Genomic DNA, 19057 nt, shown 5'->3' on the forward strand with positions numbered 1-19057 from the left:
ATCATGGGAATAAAATATAAAGATGCTATTAATGTCACATCAAGATTGCACAATCAAAAGATGAACAATGGTAACACTAAGATTCCTATGACAACTTTCTGAAAATGGCAATGCAGTCTTTTTATTTACAGTAAGGTCCATAGCTGAAAACACATTTACAAGAGTATTTTAAAGTAGATGTTGAAAAATGAGAACATGATGCATGTGGAGCAGGGCTGAATTACCATTGCTGTTGGATCTGTAAGTTTCTTGTTTTAATAATCACTCTCTGATTACCTGGGGGATTTTAGAGAAGAAGTAGGGAAAATGAGAAGAGAGAAAATGCTAAATATTTGGCAAAATATCAGGTTGCCCTAACTAATAATAACCTTCTGGTAGCAGTTGTTGATACAGACTAAGAAGTGTGTACTTCCCAGTCCCCTTATGCCCTGAAAGTGTGAACGCTCAGACACTGAAATCTCCTGTGCTCTGTCTATGGGGATCAGCACTTCTGTTAAATTCCTGATGGTTCCCCCCATCAAACTTACCCAAAAGCCCAAGAAAGTCAGTAATTGCCTTAGATTTTGAATCTGGTATGGACATACCATTTTTTAGATTGGAAAATCAATATATGAGCAAAAGTTAGCCATTTAAAAAAAAACAATTCTGACATCACTCAAAGCAGCAAAGGGTCTCCTCTGCCAAATGACAGAAAATAAAACTTACCTTTGTCTAGAGAAGTAGAGATCTTCCATCCCTGGGAAATTGTACCTTCAAGGGCAATGTGTCAGACTATTATGAATGAGTAAAACAAGACTGTAGTACCTGGGTTCACTACCAAACTGGCTGGCCCAATAGCATGCAGCTCTTAGTCGCATGGTCACTGCTTACTGCCAGTCAAATCAAGGATGAGTATTAATAGCCAAATTCGTCGTAGTTACAAAATTAGATAGATGGAGGAAAAAAGCAGCAGCAGGCAGTCAGAAGTCCTTTTTTTATATGAATAAAGTTTTATTGAATTTTATACAATTAGAAAGAACAAAGAAAGAGGAGCAAACAGTCTTATGGAGGGTAGGAACCAGAAGAGCTTTCCCAGTAGAGGAGGGCGCCTGCTGAGGGTAGTGTTCCTGTAAATGTCACACAGGGGTTGTTACAAAAGCAGAGAGAATGTGTCTGAGCTTTTCTTTGTTGTTTTTTCTCCCCTCCCACGTTAGGGTTTCTAAAGCCACTCTTCTTCCCCCATCAATCTTACCACCCAGCAGCAAAGTGAGCAGATAGGCAGGAAAGAGGACTGCTCCAGTGAAATGTGTGTGCACACACAGAGCAACTACTGCCAGCCTGCACCACTGCAGGGGTTTGCACCCATTCCACCCATTCTGGATGGAGTTGTGTAGAGGGGGAAGGAAGGGAAGTTGGATTTCTCTCTCTCTCTCTCTCTTTTTTTTTTTTTTTAAGAGGTTTAAGCAAAGAAGGCACAAAATCTCAGCCAAGTTTCAAACCTAGTGCTGCTTGGGAGCTCCCAGCCTCCCAAAAAGCCAATGTGTCCATATGGGAACCCAGCCCTCACCTCTTCCTCCTCTTCCTCAGAGTCTGTGCTTTCATTTGAAAGGTACTGCTCAGGTAGAAGGCCCTGCCCAAGGTTTGTGCACTGCTAGGGAAAGTAAAGCCGTGCCAGGACAAGGAAAGTGGGGATGAGGAAGAATCTGTTGGCTTAAACAGATCCTTTTTCCAATGTGAGAACTATTGAAAGTCACCTGTGATTCCCCACATTGCTTTTCCAAGAGCAGACCTGTGAGGGCTCTGGTGCTTTTGGAGGTGATCATTGCTTTTTCCTGTGCAAAGGTTGGTGTTATGTGGGAGGGCCAAGACATCCATACAAACATGGCCTCTTTGAGCCAGTGCTCTCTAGGAGGCAAAATCCCAGCCCTGAGTCCAGCCCTCCAAATGGCGTCAGATTCCTTCAGAGGTTTCAACTCTTGGCTTTGATTAAGGCTATTTAGTTGCAATAGAAAAAAGTAGAGATGCCAGCTACAACCACCTGCCTGACTGCAAGGAGATGGCAGAGCCACTGGCAGATGCCACCAGTACCAAGTCCCGGGACACTGAGGGAAGAAGGAGAGACAGAGATATAGCATGTGGGCCTCCATTAAGCCTCTGCTTTCTAAAGAAAGGTATTTGCGTACAAATCCTGCCAGCTTGTCTGTGCACATGGGAGAGCAGAAATGAAATCTCTGATGCCTCTGAAGGCCTCAAGACTGCCACGTGCCCTCCCTGCTGGCCAGCCCTGGATACCCTGATGAGCAAAACCCACCAGGCAAACATCAAAGCTGGGGTTTGAAGTCACTTGTCCTAAACCAGAGCAGCCCAGGGGAGTGGATGCCTCATGAACCTGCTTGGTGGTCTACCACACCACCTGGCTCCTCTCTGCCTCCTGAATAACCCCAGCAACGCCTCAAGAAAAGAAAAAAAAAAGAGATGCAAGCCCTATAGCAGCAGCAGCAGTGACACGCGGAGTGTCTCAAGGAAAGATGCTCACATGGCTTCATCCTCCACAGCTATAAATAGGGCTCTGGTGGCATCCCAACCTAATGCAGGAAAAACACCCAGCCTGAGAAGGACCTGCATGTATCTGTGTAAGTGTGTGTGTGTCTGTGTGTCTGTGTGTGTTTGTCTGCGTTTATATTGAGGTGGGAAAAGAACTGCAAAAAATAAAGACAAGTTCTCCCCAGTCCACACCCTCACCCAACCATCCCCTTGGCCAGGCTGGTGGCTGTGCCTTCATCTCGCTTCTCCAGCCTGTCTCCCATGCCCCCTCAAATCGGGCCCCAGTGCACTATTCTCACTAATCTGACAGGCAGAGCCAGGGCCATGGAGTGGGAGCTGGGGCTGCTCAGCCATCCCTGCCCTAACACAGGCTGTCATCCTCTTGGAAAAAAAATAGCAATAACAACAGAAAAAAATTAACATATATATATATCTCCCCGAACCTCCCTGAAAGACCCAAATGGATGGAATCAGTCCCCAACAAAACCGACAGGAAATAAAAGCAAAAGTTCCCTCCAAGGTCAGGTCCAGGTACATATCCCAGCTGGGGCCCAGCAGCCAGGGAACATGTCCTGACCTCTCTGCTCCTCTGGCCTTGGCACATCTGTGGTGTCCATCAGCAGGAGGAGCTCCAACAGCTGTGGGGAAAGCGGCTTGGACAGGGCTGTCCCACCAGCTGGCAGTGGCCTCAAGCAGGGAGGACAGGGTGGAGAGGTTAAGTGTGTGCCCCCCTTCTGCCTCACTGCCTTTCAGGAAGGAATAGGGTCTCTTCGCCCCACCAGGTATGAGAGGCTCCTTGCTCAGCTCTCAGCAGCTGACACAGTCCTACACAAGGGAGCCAGCCCGGCTCTGGGCGGGCACCATGACGGGAACAGCCCCGATCCGCTCCAGTGTGGCCTGACTGACTGCATAGGAACGGGTGTGTGGCAGCCGTGGCTTCCTGCTGACTGAACCATTGCTCCGGATCACCTCCTGAGGGGACGGCGCCGTGCTGGCCGTCACCACCAGTGTCTTAGGAGGAGCCGGGGATGGGTGGCCGCCATTGGCATAGACAGGGCGGGCACTCGTGCTCCCTGAGCGGGAGAAGGGGGGCTGGTGAGCATCATTGCTGTTGCTGAAGCGGGTGAAGGAGTCTGTGGCGTGGTTGGCTTTGGGGTCATTCCAGTAGCGGCTGTTGTAGGTGTTGGAGGAGGTGAGGGTGTCATTCTCTGATGAGGACGCGTCAGCATGGAACGTCTTTGCGGCAGAGGAGCATTTGGGTGGCAGGTCATCCTCCCTGGGAAGGAGAAGGTGTGAGAGCACATAGGGGATGCTGCCTCACTTGCTCAACACCGCCCCCACCACCACAATAGTGGGGTGAAGGAAAGCACCAATGTGAATCAGTGTTGCTCCTTGACCTGTTTGCTCCCCCCTCTGTGCAGGACCCATCTGTGTGCACATTAATTGCTCCACGTGACTATCACTGAGGGAAATGACCCACGGTCACGTGTCTAGAGGGACAAAACCAGTGGTTGTCACAGCCACTGGTACTTCGCAGGCAGTCAGTATGACTGTACAATCAATGAAGCTGATCCTCAAGGGAGCTGCAGGATGCTGCCAGAGGGAAACCCTGCGACTGTAACACGAGATAATATCACAACTGTATCTCCAGAGCTTTTCAGCTATCACTGTCTAGTGTTGTGGGTGAGGATTCCAACCATGCCACTCTCCTATGGAGCTAACAACATCGAGTCCTCTCCCTGTTGCTGGCAGAGGGAATTATATGATTTTTAAGGTTCCTTCCAACCCATGTGATTCTATGAAGCCAAAGCTCTCATTAAAAGCAATACTGAAAAAAAGATGTGTTGTTACGTTCTTCGTTTTCTCTCTCCACTTTCTGGACATATATGAGCATCTTCCCCTGACCCAGGGGAACATGCCCAGGATTAGCAAGAATGAGATTTCCAATTCACTTCCTGCCAGCAACAGCTTTTGCTGTGTGATCAGAGGTCCCCTGCCACCAGCTTTCCCTCACTCTTACCTTATCTCATTTGGAATTTCCTCCTCTTCTTCTTCTTTGTGTTTATTTTTCCAGTAGAACAGTGCCACGGCCACCAACACGATGCAAACAACAAGCACGACGGCGCCCGTGGCCACCGCTCCTGCAATCAGGCCAATACTCCGTGGGTGGGCTGTGGAAATGATTGAACAGAGCATGGAGAAGAAATCAGGGATTGGCTGTGGCCATCCATGAATATTTGAAGCTACTGTGGCTTGGGAGGGGGGAAAGTCAATGTTCCCATTCCAGGGCAAAATTATCTTCTGACAGAGAGGCACATGGTGGCTCATAGCAAACATGGTTACACACTTTACTGTCACAGGACAGAAGCTGGTGGCCAAGCCTCCCCTGGCAAAATACTTACGTGCAATGACTTGCAGATCCAGAAGGCAAGTGCTGGTTCCAATGGCATTTGAAGCCACACATTGGTAAAGACCTGAGGACACAGTGCTGATATTTCGGAGAGTGACAGTGCCCTGGACTTGGTCTAGTCAGAGAGAAAAGAAGGATTTAAATCCCTCCCCCCCTTGAGGAAAACCATGAAAAGGCAAAGCCAGCAAATAGAGAATTTTGGTGTGAGACTCTTAAGAGAGAAATAAATTAGGAAATAACTTTGAGATGGAAGCATTGTGCGTGCACAGATACACACAGAGACAAGATTAGGTCTTAAGGAGCTTACACTAGATGTTTCTTTTTCTTGTGACAGATGAATTTCTGCAAATGAAAGCTTGGCATTCTCAGTATTGTGTGATAACAGGGAAGAAAGAGATGTGAAAAAAAAATATATACATATATATATATATGCATATATCCATATCTACTTGCTAAATTCAATCTTGCTCTGCAGAACCCCTGCTCTCCCATCCCTGGGCTTCCCACCCCCTGCTCTGCTAATTTTCCTCATTCCTGAATTACATAAAACTGAAAGCTTACATATTCTTAAAATACAGCAAGATAAAGGGCAAAAGTACAGCTATCACTTGATCAGGACACCTAGGCAGAAATTTTATGGGTGAGACTTGAGACTGGGAAATACCAGTTTGATCAGAGCCTTGCTTTTACACACATCTGAAAAGCAGCTCTGGCAGTAATTTATTGGAGAATGGTGGCCTCAGTGTAAGAAGCTGTCAGTATTTTCCTGGGATGATTCTGCCTCTCTTCTTCCAGTTTCCATTCTATGAGCCTTTCATTTGGTTTAAAATGCAGGTGAGTTGGAGCTGAGATTTCCAGCCATATGCCAACATCTAGCAACCACTTTCTCTCTCTCCCATCCAACTCAATCCTTGTTTTTCAGTGGGAACATTTTTCTGTACAGAAAAACACCATGATCATTTAAGTGACCTCTGGAGGGTACCTAGTCTACCATGGGCTTTAGGAATCTTCGTTCCAATGAAATGACCATGCAAATGATGGCAGACGCTCAATGAGCCATACCACCTCTGGCAGCAAAGACAAAGGAAAACCCAGCCTGTCACCTGGGAAATAAGAGGATAATCAACAGAATGAGCACCTTGTGTGGCAGTTGGGGGCAACTTGGGAACATTGTCCAGTTTCTCCCAGAGGTATGTTGGTCGGGGAATGCCTTCTTCTGAGCTGCAGGTCAGTGTGATATCGCTGCCCACGTCCAGGGACCCCTGGATTCTGCAAAGCGGGGCAGAAGGAGGAACTGCGAGAGAAGAGGGGAAGGTGATAGCATATCAGGAAATATAACCAAACAGCGGAGTGCAGGCTCACTCTGGACATGTACTGCGGGGGAAAGCAAGGACACCGGCACAAGCTGACAAGGGGACAAGACTGAGGCAGCAAACAAGAACCCATTAAGGTTTGGGGGGGTGACAATTCACACAAAGATTCCTGACCCACCAGCCCATCAAGGTTACAGACTTTCACAGGACCCAGCTCCCTTAGATCTTTCCCTTGAGAAAAAGGTGAACATTTCTGTCTCTGAGATAACAAGGATGGTGAGAGCTAACAGAGCTGCAGACAAAATTTACTTTGAGTGGGTTTTGCATTCATATCCCTAAAATGGCACTCACTTCAGAGTATTTAAAATCACAGGGAACATCTAGAACCAACTGCTTTCATGAAAAGGAAACAAAGATCTAAAGTAATCATCTTTTCTTGTTGCTATGCACAAAACTCTTACAGTTCTGTCAGCTGTCCAGGATGCCCTTGTACTTTTTTCATGCTTCTTTGCAACTCCGTATCACAATCCCGCCACAAAAACTCTCTCCATCTTATTTTAAACTTCATTATATGGTACCTGCATATGGAGTCTATGTGCCCTACAAACTCACACAGTAGCCACAAGACAGCCTATCCCTCACCACAGGTTGTGGGCTCCAATGCATACACTACCATATTGCTCTGTTATGATGCACTGCCATGCAGAGAGGATCCCCTTGTCCCTGTTCCTCCCCTCTCCCCCATAATACCAATAAACACACCCAAGACAGTAAGTCCAATGACTCCAATATTCCTGACGCCTCGGTCGGGAAGATTGTTGACCAAACACTGGTATGTGCCAGTATCCGATAGCTGAGTGTTGTTGATGAAGATGGAGGCACTGGTGGTTGGCATTGTCACAGCAAACCCCACTCTCCCATAGAACTGAGGTGCACCACCAAAGATCTGACCCCCTTGGTAGAGAATAACCTAGAAAAGAAAGGAAGGCTCAAACAACACTCTGCAGGAGCTGAGCAAGAAGGAAGCACAGCAAGCAAAACACGGGCTTCCAAAGCCAAAAGGACAAGATACTAAAGGATCTCTGAATAAACAGACTTCAATATATATCCTAGAAGAGGTGTTTTCTCCAAAAGAGGAACAGACTCTGTAGCACATTTTATGTCAATAAAAATGTTCACAAAGGTAACAGACAAGAAAGATACCCAAATCTTCTGACATAGCTGGATAGGTAATACCAGCCTACTTCATGTAATAGTCACTACCCATCTGGTCAGGATTGATGTACAGAAACAGAGACTCTCTGCAAGTCAGTGAGTACTTTGCTGAAAAGTATCTGCACAGCGGACAGTACCATTTTGAGTCTCAGTCAGTAAGATCCTGCCATGACTTGACACTGCTCACTGAAGATCTTTGGGATGAACTGAATGACAGGCATTGCAACCTTTGAACCTGCACAGCCTCTACCAGTCAGACTGTACTCAGACCAAATCCCTGAGGAGCAAGTACTCTCCAGTGTGGGATCTCACACTGAATACAAAATACAATGAGGGCAGTGTGAGCCAAGACAGATGTATTTCAGAGAAATGGCATTCTTCTGTTGTCAGAGTATGTGGGCAAAAAACAGGCCAGCAGATCTCAGGTTGTGATTCTTGTGCCCACCATGACACACTCTCATTTGCTAATGTTCATAAGAATGGACTTGCATAAGCAACAGACAGTGAGAAAATAAGAAGGAAAGTTAAAGGGGTGATAAGTCTATGAGAGGTTTTGTGTTACAGGACATTTTACACAGATTTCACAGGTTTAAGGCTGCAGCTACTCCCAGGCCTTCCAGAAACCTGGGTTACATCCCCTGTGCTCTTTTGAACACACAAACCACTAGAGGTCCAGGGCAGCAATACAGTATCACATAGACCTGCCCCAGTTGCACATCCAGCCAAGGCAGCCAAGAACACAATGTGCATCTGCTAACTAAGCATTGAAAAAATCAGATTAATGTAAGATCTAGAGGGCATGTTCAGCAATGAAGGGATAATGAAATTCTGGGACAACCAGAGACTCAGCATTGTAAAGGGTATACATCCCAAAAAAGGTGGGGAACAGGAAAGCCTCAAAGAAATATGTACTCCGATAAGAAAGGACCTACCTGTTGAGGTTGGTTGGCGTTAGAAAGAGGAATGACCATCCAGATGACATTAAGGTTAGTGAGAGCAGCGTTAGTGGTGAAGGTGCAGGGCAATACTGCTGTCTGGCCTCGGGCAACCTGGATACTCCCTGAACTGACAGAAACCTCCAGAGGACACACCAGACCTGGAAAGAGAAGGACACACTGTTCAAAGCACTGCAGGTGGCTCCATACACTTACAGGTCATGACATCAGCATCCTATTCTTACACAGCTGTACCTTACTGGCTACTTAAGGCTAAAAATAATTATATTCCTTCCTCACAGATCAGGCTGCTCTCATGCAGACCATTTTCACAGACAAATGCAGATAGGTAGTCCTTTAAAGTGAGAGCACTCTGGTTTTAGAGTCTATGAAAACAACTGGGTTGGCTTTGGTGGCAGGGAAAGAGGTAGAAGAGCAGCCAAGCTGTGTCTGAGAGACAATGAAATATGTTTTCAAACCCATCGATATCCAACATCAGTGAAACAGAAAAGGAAACTGCAGTCTTCACCAAGGGGTAAGAAGAGAGAAACACAGTTCTCCCCTGACTTCTATGCCTCATAAAGTCCAGCATGACCTGAAGTATTTTAGCAACATTTTTAATTTAAAGGGTTAAAAGCCAAAATATTTTCCAGTCCAGGTATTTCTATTTAGCTGGTGAAAAATGACTACTGATAATGGAGGATCTCATAAAGTTTCACTAATTTTCCAGCATTTCCACCATTCACTTCTTTGCTTTCCTCACAATCTAGATAGAGCTCAAAGCCTGATAGCCCCAGCTACCCAGTACAGCAGTTCAAGGCTGCAGTTTTAAGATTGCAAGTCATACAGGGAAATCTCTCCATTCTTAACACCAAAATCTTATTGAATGAACCAAGGAGTTTCCACCACTATTTTGAGTAGCACTAAAATTCTTTAAAACATTTTTCCCCACAAAATCAAAATAGTGACTACAAAAACTATGTCTCTGTATAAGAGCTCACCATCTTCTTGTTCAAACCATGTGAGAGGCTACTGGAGGAGAAGGCAAGGAGTTTTCAAGCTCCAAGATAATATCAGAATACTGTTCACACTCAGGTGCAGTCTGTGGGCCACTCTATTCTCTTGCTGACTCAAGGAAGAGCCGCCAGCAAAGTTTCTATTTTCTGCCAAGACACACTAGTTTGCTGAAGGTGCAATGTTTCATGAGAATAGTTTTCTATCTGAATTACAAAGAAATTGAACAGGCTAATGTCTGAGAAAAAGCTGAGTGGTTTCCTACATGCTTGTCTGCTGCGATCCTTCCCACACTACCTTAAAGAGATGGTGTGCTCAGAGGCTGGAAGTGCTGACCTTCAGATGTTACAAATATAAATTTTCTAGCACTTGAACAGCCTGTGATGTGTACCAGGGTTTGCACTGACTGTTCTGGAGCTGCAAAACCCCAGGACATTGTGAATACTCAAGCACCTCCTCTGAACTTCTATTCCTTCCTCCATATCTCCCATCTCCAAAGCCCCAGGTAGTTCAGGGAGGCTCAAAAATGCTTCAGAATAGAGCTAGACAAAATTCCACTTCAATCTCTCCAAGTGAAATTCAAGTGAAAGTTTCTTACTCTGGGAAAAAAACAAAAACAAGAAACAAAAAAAAAAACCACAAACAAACAAACAAACAAAAGTCCAAATTTCCTCACAGTTTTGGGACATATTTAAAAATATGGAAAATTTTGGAAATTCGTAGGGAAACATTTCATCACCACTGATAACATCGCAGAGAATTAGGTGGCTGGATGAGGAACAGCTGGTGAAACATTAATCCATCAATCTCCTATGCAAGGCTCTCAGCAACAAGCAGAAGTAAATAATTTGAAGAGCCAGCAATAACCATCATCCTTATTACAAGGCACCTGCCTTCCAGTTGTGTCTGTGAGCAACATCCTGGGAACAGATTTGGACTCCTCACTTTCTTATAGCTGGCCAGGCAGTGGCAGTAGCCCAAAGCCCAGAATTGATCCATGTCAACCTTGGAGATACCTCTTACTGAATATGACCCTGACAAGGAATTGCTTTCTGCAGGCCTAAATTTGAAGGAAGTATTGCCATGACTACTCATCCAGCCTGGCATCACCCATGTGCTAAACAGTGTACAGGGATTCACAATGTTTTGAACGTCTATTGGATTAACCTCTCTCATCAACATGGTGCAGAAAGCTCTTCTGCCATGTTTGGCATAGATTTAATGAGAAGCTCTCCACAAGAGGAAAAAAATTTCTCATCTTATTTGGAACAGCAATATGTGTTCTTCAGTCCCATCCCTTATCCCTTCCTTTTTTACCCTCTAAGAAAACCCCACACATTCAAATTATTGTCACTCAGAGAAAGTAATACTTAAATGTGAGTATTCACTAGGAATAAATTTACTGGAAAAGTTACACTTCATAGTTGCCTTTGCAGGGTTAGTTACATCAATCACTCAATCATCAAGACGATGAGTTCTTCATGCCTAATCATCCTCTTGCTACTCCTAATATTTATTATTAGTTGATTGTAAACATCCCGCAGAATAACAAAAACACTAAAATAGAACATACATAATTTAATCACTGTAAAAATAATTTTGAATACATTCGAGGATTTCTCAATCTACTTATGAAAAATTAAAAAAAAAAAAAGAAAAGAAAAGAAGACATATATTCCTTTTGCTCCCAGTACCCCACTCATCATCCTGCAACACCCCGTAATCTCCTCCCCCTTTTAAGGCACCACAGCATCCCTTTTAATTTTAATGGCATGGAGCAAAGGAGCACTAAGGAAGGGCTGAGGTCTCCATTAATTTCTTTTGCCAAGGGGAGCTGCTTTGAACCTGGCTTGCAAGATGGACACCCACACACACACACCATACTGTCCTGTCTCTGTCTTGTTAAAGCACCAGGCAAGTCAGCTCCTCAGACTTACCTCTGCCTCATATATCCCAGAGTTGCTCTTTGGCCTGGGATGTATACAAGGCAGGCAGCACTCAAAGACAAGAACTCTTTTTGTTAAGCTAAATGGCATCTGCAGGGCTACGGCTGGGGAAAACACCCACAACCTCTTCTGACAAGTAAGCTTAGACAAGGCAACAGGAGAGTCAGGAGACCAAATGTAGGCAAAGTCCTCTTCCACCAGCATAAACAGGAAGGTGGCTGGTGTGTTAACACAGCGCTGGGGGGGCAGTACTGCAACACAACTCCTCTTCTAGGGAGACAGCTGAAAGAGGAAAGATCAAATCCTCTTCGAAAGCTACAGCATCTCAAGACTATTAGGAAATGTAACACATTTACACGCGCACTTGTCCGTCTATGCAAGTATCTGTGTGATTGCATCCTTCTACACCAATACTCATGGCCCAAAACACAGATGGATGCACACGAAGTCACATACACTTATAAACCTGTATGCCTGGGAAACTCAGCCAAATTATTCACGTTTAAACATTTCAAAATTAGGAGTTGCAAAAATGTGGCTTTGCATTAATGCAAGAGGAGGGAGGCAGGGGAGAGAGGGAGGAAGATATTTCAAATTTAGCATATCTATTGGGATAAGGATTTTTCAATTCAGCCTAAGGAATGAGAAGTTGAATTCCCTTGAGTAGATATAAATGCAAATATAGATATATGCACACACATACAGCCCAGTCTACTGAGTCAAATTACATATAAGAGGTCAGAAAAATCAAGCAAAGGATGTTGTAAAGGCTCTCCTTTTGCATAGTTAGACAATCCAGATATTTTCTAAGCATTCAAAAGTTTAATGACTTTTGAGAGACAAGGAATCGATCACCACCAAACCGTCTCTCAGAATTGGATTACAATGGCCATTACACTCTCTTGTATATGCAGTCTCTTTCTTACTTAGTAATTAAGCATCCCTGTAAGCAGCATGCCTGGAGGAAGAGCAGGGTACACCACTGTCAGCAGAAAGAGGAATGGGCCTTTCCTGTACGTAGGACACTTTGATCTTAGCTTGATTCAGCAAACGATGTTCTCCTTTGATCCCGAGGCAGCAAGCTCCCATCACTAATTACAACAGATGCTCCATTTTTCTGTCCCCTCTCAGGGAACCAGTCAGCAGAACAATGTTTTGGCTACAGAGGCACTTTCAGAATTTCTTCATATTTCTAAGATCAAGTATTATTCTGGCAACAGATCGCTGTGATTTCATTTTTGATGGCTCACTTCTGTTTTTTCAAGTGGCACACTCAGCTCCCTCCCCTGCATTCATGAAGGAGTCCATGTAGATACTTCATACAACATGACACAAGTGTGTAGGACACAGTTCCACAATGACCATTTGCCTCCCTGCTGGGTACAAGGAGTCAGATGCTGCTACATGTTTGCTAGCTGCCTTACAAGGGTTGCAAGCCTCAGAACCTTAAGGATATACTAGATACAGTGAAGCTGAAAGACATGGGTATATTTTAGCACTTGACTCCTTCTAATTTAGCTGAAAATGTTCCCAGCTCCCACTCACTGCCACATCTCTTTGCCAGAGATCACCAGCAAGACCAGCAGATTACCTTGGCTGACAGCCCTATGAGTGAAATAAGGACTTCCACCGTGATCACACCACTAGGCCAGATTATAACATGAACAGCCAGCGCACAATCATCAGTCCATATCACCATGACAGCAGATGGTCACAGACCACAAGGCCCACAAGCCTGAGACTGTGCCTTCAGGAATCACTGAGTGTTCATCTCCCAGGGCCTCAGAAAAACAGAAGGTTTTTTGGAGGATCATTCATATCATGAAAGTCAAGTTCCTGCCTTGCCTCACCTGACAAACACTCTCTACTTCGCAAGTACCCCCTAGAATTGTTGGTAAGTCAACAGCTTTTGGCACCTGATAGCAGCAAACTCCTGATACTCAAAGGCAGAGGCAGGGGTACAGGTTCACTCTGCAGTGCTGGCAAGCCAGGGAAGCAAATGGGCAAGGGAGGAAGGTATGGAAAAAACCTTCAGCTGTGTCCATTCTGCATCTCCAGACCTCAAAGGAAAACATGCAGAAACGTGTGTGGCTGGGTGGAAAATGAGAATAAAACTTCAAGCTGTATCAGTTTGCATCTGAACCCCAGGGAATGGCTGGAATGGCTCACCCCCTCCCCATCCCATAGCAATTAGCAATCCTGTTGCCACATGCTGGGGAAGATACCTTTGGCAGTATGACATTTTAGGTCCCTCATTAGAGAGGCAAAGATGAGGTCACACAAAAGTTCCAAGAAAAGGGTAGAAACACAATGTTCCATCTGGCAACTGCGGGCTATTGAGGGAGAAAGTGCAGAGCAGTCTCATTCCTGAGATGAAAAGAAAACAAGGAGTTGTGCCTTTGGCCTGCCTCACAACTTTGAGTCTGGGAGCAAAGATACCTCCTGTGCCAAAGAAGAGGAATATCTCCCACCCTAAATGAGCTGAGGTACATTGCAGACTCAACACACTGAGCAGCAGCAAAATCTACAGTCCAGAAAGGAGAGACTCACAGCTGGAGAAGACAGTGACAGATGCCAGCAATACTTCTGTCACAGGACCTGCTTGTGCAGCAACCAGAAGGAGCCTGGCTTGCAGTTGCAAGCATGAAGGTATCCAGATTGATATGATAGCATTCAAACTGGCTGCTCATCAAGCTGCTTGAATACTGGTCTTGCCCATTCTCACTGGGGACTGAGCATCCTACTTCATTCCAGATGTGCTATAGTTGCTAGTTCAGAATCTATCTAACCAAATGCAGTGTTTATCCAGTCTAGCATCTGGAGGCAGCTTGCAGCAGACTCCACCCTGCTTGTAGAACCGGCATCACCAAACACTCCAATAGGGCACAGATCTTGAACTTGAGCCCTGCAGTGTTTCTTGCCAAGAACTAGACTGAGTGATCAGGGACACTGGCTACCCATAAAACTGGCAACACCGACCCTTCTTCCTTGGCATTTATAACCTCATCTGAAACAGACAGAAAACTAGCAGGGAAACATCCTGTTGACCACCCCACTGTGACCTCAGCTGTTGACCTGGTGAGCAGTGGTCACTACCACCCCCGCCATCTTCCCTTTTAGAAATAGCTCTTTCTCTGCAGGCCGGTTGGGAGGATGATTTCAAACAACTGGCTGATTGAGGTGACATAAAGCATATCTCCCTGTGCTGACCTCCCCAACCTGCAGCCATAGGCAGAGTGAAAATTGGACTTTAAGACCAAAAAAAGGCAGGAAAGCTTTTAGCTGTACATACTTCAAGAATGGTGCCAGTTCTCTTCCATGTCCTTGTCAGAGGAGCTGGACTAGCTCTTGCAGGGGTAGAAAAGGGGCTTTCATGACACACTGAGGAATTCGATTCCTTTCCTATTTCTGGCACAGACTTCCTGGGTCCTGCTGACCAAGCCAGTCAACCTCAGGTATCCTCAGCGGGTCCCCATTAGTGTGAGATCCTCATGTGCTCAGGTTTAGACCTCAAGAGTTTGATTTGCTGAATTGCTGAGCCCTCAAATCTGCTAGAGGAATCAAGAGGGGCTGTGCTCTCCAGGTAGCAGAGATCACACGATGTTAAGCTCTCTGAGCATCTGAACAGTGCTTTTCCAACAGATCTTAATGCTTTTGTTTAATTAGTCACAGTCTTGAACTGCAAAAGAGTTTTCTGAAGTGTGAGAACATAATGTTTGAGCAGCTTGCTAATATGTGCTGAGTGGGAACAAGAACCCAAATCTGGTTTACAGATGCAGTGTCAGGGGGCCAATGACCCAAATGGTCCTTTCCAATTCTAGGCTCCTGCTGTGCTCCCAGTACAGGCTTCTCTTATATGTTTCTATCAAGCCTTGCTGAAGCTGCCAGGGGAGCTGCCTTCCTCACAGTTCCTGCTAGCTGGGATGGATGCCTTGCATCTTTGCTGCCCTGAATGCAGCATGCACGCAAGTTAGAGGTAGAAAAACAACTGCATTGTATTATAGCAAGATTATAAAAATACAAAGGGACAATGATAGAAACAAAAATAGCATCTACAATGACATTAGCTAGGATAAAACTAATCAATCGCTGTGCTCTGGGCATGCATTAATCCCCTTTCCATGGTTTAGTGTTGCACAATTAAGTACATTATGGAAAGTTTAACACTTCCTTCTGATGCATGCAGCACTGGCTGGAAACAGAAACTGCTGCGATCTGAGCTGGCAGTCCTTGAATTTACAGCATTCACAGAGGACTCAAGGAGCAGCTGCACTACTGAGGTCGGGGAATTTTTTGCTTTAGTAGATGAGTAAGGCCAGAGAGGACCCAAGGGGTAACAGAAACTCAAGTGCTCGCTCATAGTTTCCCTGAATTGAGAGTGAAGGGGTATGTAAGCCTGATTCAGCCCATTCTGTGGGACCATTTGGTGTCAATTTAGTCCATTCCTGGCTGTGCCCAGAATTGGAGTCGTCAGTGACTCACACCTCCAGGACTAAGGTGGGTAAATCAGGAGCATGCAATCTGTCTACAGAAGGCCACAAAGAGACAGCATACGCAAGGTACAAACAGACTGGTGTGTCCTTGCAACAGGGTGCCAGTCATTGCCTTCCCTGGTCAGGTCCTCCAGAGATGCCTGAAGCATCATTTTCCAAATCGCAGGCACAGACAAGGGGGAAAGCAAAAGGTTAGCTGGGCACAGAAAAGTATCTTCCTATTCTTTGTCTTCTACAAAGTTGAGATTGGCAAACACAGTTCTTTCTCCTTCACTACTAGTCCTGTCACAGATCAGCTCTGAGGAATCCTTTTGCAGGAACTTAAGATGCTGTCATTCTCTGCTATTTGCCTTGTTGCCCAGCACAAGGTTATTTTGCCCCAGAGCCAGCAAAGGCAGAAAGGAAGCTGTGCCTCCCTCTCACAGCCAGGCATGAAGCAGTATAACCTGCTGAGGAAGGTGTGGGGACAGGTTAACTTGCTTTGCTGTGAGAGGGGAAAGCTGCATTGCAGACACACTGTCCTGTTCTGCTCATTGCTGTAGTAGAGGCGTTATCCAACAGTAATGAACGTCGAGGGATGGAGGCATTTTGAAGGACCACAGCCAGTTACTTTAGCTGAACTGACTTGGAGATGAAAGCTTATCAAATGTTCATATAAGCACATTTAAGGTGAGAAGCTCAGCTTGAGTTTGCAAAAAGCCTGCAGCAACAGCTCAGAGCTGCAGACTTTCCCATTCATCTAGCTCAAACGCCAACTTAAACCTCCCACATCCCTCCTCTTAATTATCTTACTGCTTGTCACAGCACACCAGAAAGGAAAATGCACCTTTTACACAAAGATTTTTACCTACGTTTCCTAAAAGAGGAAAAAGGCACAGAATTGACTGAGGGCAGCAAAGGCATACATTGGCTTCATTTTCCTGAAGCAGGTTGCAAAACCTCACAAGAGCCAGCTCTTAACATTTGGAAAGCATCACCATGGTCAGTCATTGTCTCTGAAAGCATCCTCAAGCATCCCCATGGGTATCTGTAACCACACCTGAGGCCAGATGAGCCCAAACATGAAAAGTACAGGGTGAGGATGCGTGGGATAAATTGAGAGCTGCATGTAATTTGCTTACCCCAGAGCGCGAGTCTAATTAGAGCTCTTCCCAGGATCTAAAAGCAAAAATAGGCTCAAGTTCCCCCTCCCTGATCCCATTTCTTTGCTAGCATTCTCCCAGCACAGCCCAGTCAGCAGAGATGTGTCACGCTGCGGATCAGTGCCAAGTGCTGGCAACAACACGTGACATTGCTGACACAGCAAAGTTGTCTCCTTCAGGAGAAGGTATCCACTGGTGCCTCTGCAAGAGAAATGTATCTGCTCCCAAGACTGGGGAACAGAGAGCCAGGGTTAGGAAGCTGGAATTAAAACAGGTCGGCAAAGCTCTACTAAGACACTCACTTCTATTTTCTATTTGCCGAGACATAAAAAATACATTAACAGCCAAGCAGCTTTGTAAATGATTTATGGTCAAAAGAATAAATTTCTTCCTTCTCTACTGGCTAAAAAAAAAAAAAAAAAAAAGTTGCAACAGTGATAAACTGCTTAATAAGAGAAAACAACTCAAGGTTTAAATATGTTCAATGGTATATTGAATGGGAAGGACAGAGCCCATAAGGAATGAGATTAAAGTCCAATAAGGGGAGCTGGCACAGGGGAAGGCAGGATGAATGGGTGCGCAGGCTGGAATATACAACTTTTGTGTGGTGGGGAAAAGCAGGAGCATGAAGTGCAGCTGCCTGAGACAACCATTGTTAGGTCAAATTCCAGTGCAAATAGTCTCAACCTATGGTTCAACCAACTACTTTTACCCAAAGCACCAAGGGCTATGTTCATCCTCTTCCAAAAGGAGGATGAGCAGAGGGTGATTGACAAAAAAGAGACAGAGCTTTCCCTATTAGGCACAGGCTGGGTTAAGATCCAGGGACACGCTGTGTTGTGTTTCCCTCCCTGATGGCACCACTGACATCATCTGGGAATCCCCCAGGAACCTTAGGTGGCCACATGAAACCCAGGGCTTACTGGTGCTGCTGCATCTTCCAGAAACAGCAAAGGAAGCAAGACAATGGGAAGACAATGCATCCACCCACCCAGATGTTGATGGGCTCCACAACAAACAGGAGTGCACTCACACAGGCAGAGATGCTGTATGACACAAAGCCACTGAGGCCGCAGCAGGGCTTGGATGAGGACTCCAAGAAGGTGGGGCTTCCTTTGTAGGCAAGCTGCCCTGCAAGGGGGAGAGTGAAGGCTGGGCCAGACCTAGATCAGGTTGGAGAGGAGGTGGGGGCACCTCCTGGAAGGAAGGGCTCAGGGTGAGGACTGTGAAGCTGCAGTAGCAGTATGGGAGCTGGGATTGTGATTAAGGAAGTTTAGAGGACCAGGGACAGTGGGGTTTGGGAATATGAAATAATTCCCAAGAAATGGCCTCACTTCTCCAAGACAAATGGAGGGGAGCTCCCCCAAATAATTCCTGTGGTACTCACTGTACCTGTCTTGCCTTGTTACCAGGATATTCCAGAATCATCATCACCCCATGATTGCTTATGATGATGGCCTAAGGGGTATTGTAATGGGCTGGTTCCTTAACAAAGGGCTGCCTAAGACACGACAAAATAAAATTAAATACCTGAAAATAAAAGCAATCCCCAAGGAGACAGAAAGCAGCCCTTTCTGAGAAGAAAAGTTTTCATTTGTAGACTGATGCTATTCTCCTCAAAGTCAGGAAAGACTGCCACCAGAACAAGTGTCAGATTCTTAAAGGATCTGGTCAAGCAATCCCCAAGTTTTGGCTGAGGCAATGCCAACATGTTGGTTATCTGTTTTGTGTCTTGTGCATGAAATGCTCTCATCCTATGCAGTTCACAAGCTTTGCAAGTGCAAAGATACTTGGCCAATGGTCTTTGTTTTTCACCACGCCTTTGAGCTCCCTAAAAATTTTCCTGCTCTGTGAGTTCACTGTGTGTCCTGCTTCACCGAGGCTGCCACCTGCACGGCCAGCAGACTGCCCACATGGAGCTGGGGCTGCTCGACCAGACACTAATGCCCAAGAGGATTTGATATGTCCTAGAAATTCCACTAAAGGCAGTTAAGTTAGTGGAAATATATTTAATGTTTAAAAACTAAGCACATGTGTAAGTATCTTGCCAAATTGAGGCTTAAAGG

The 19057-nt window shown here is 45.5% G+C and overlaps 1 protein-coding gene across 2 annotated transcripts in view; it reads right to left on the reverse strand.

Moving 5' to 3' along the window:
• Positions 1 to 966: 966 nt before the first annotated feature.
• Positions 967 to 19057, reverse strand: part of IGSF11 (immunoglobulin superfamily member 11) — a 101420-nt gene continuing 83329 nt past the window's right edge. For both annotated transcript variants that reach the window (XM_027653627.1, XM_027653628.1), the window contains exons 2-7: positions 8394 to 8557; positions 7009 to 7216; positions 6072 to 6227; positions 4926 to 5048; positions 4544 to 4694; positions 967 to 3799 (exon numbers count right to left, since the gene is read on the reverse strand). In XM_027653627.1, coding sequence (XP_027509428.1) covers positions 3349 to 3799; positions 4544 to 4694; positions 4926 to 5048; positions 6072 to 6227; positions 7009 to 7216; positions 8394 to 8557 — 1253 coding nt within the window. In that variant the 3' untranslated portion in view covers positions 967 to 3348. The remainder of the gene's footprint in view (positions 3800 to 4543; positions 4695 to 4925; positions 5049 to 6071; positions 6228 to 7008; positions 7217 to 8393; positions 8558 to 19057) is intronic.

Source organism: Corapipo altera, unplaced genomic scaffold (genome assembly GCF_003945725.1).
Source record: "Corapipo altera isolate COAL_440 unplaced genomic scaffold, ASM394572v1 61, whole genome shotgun sequence".
Classification (NCBI taxonomy): Eukaryota; Metazoa; Chordata; class Aves; order Passeriformes; family Pipridae; genus Corapipo; species Corapipo altera.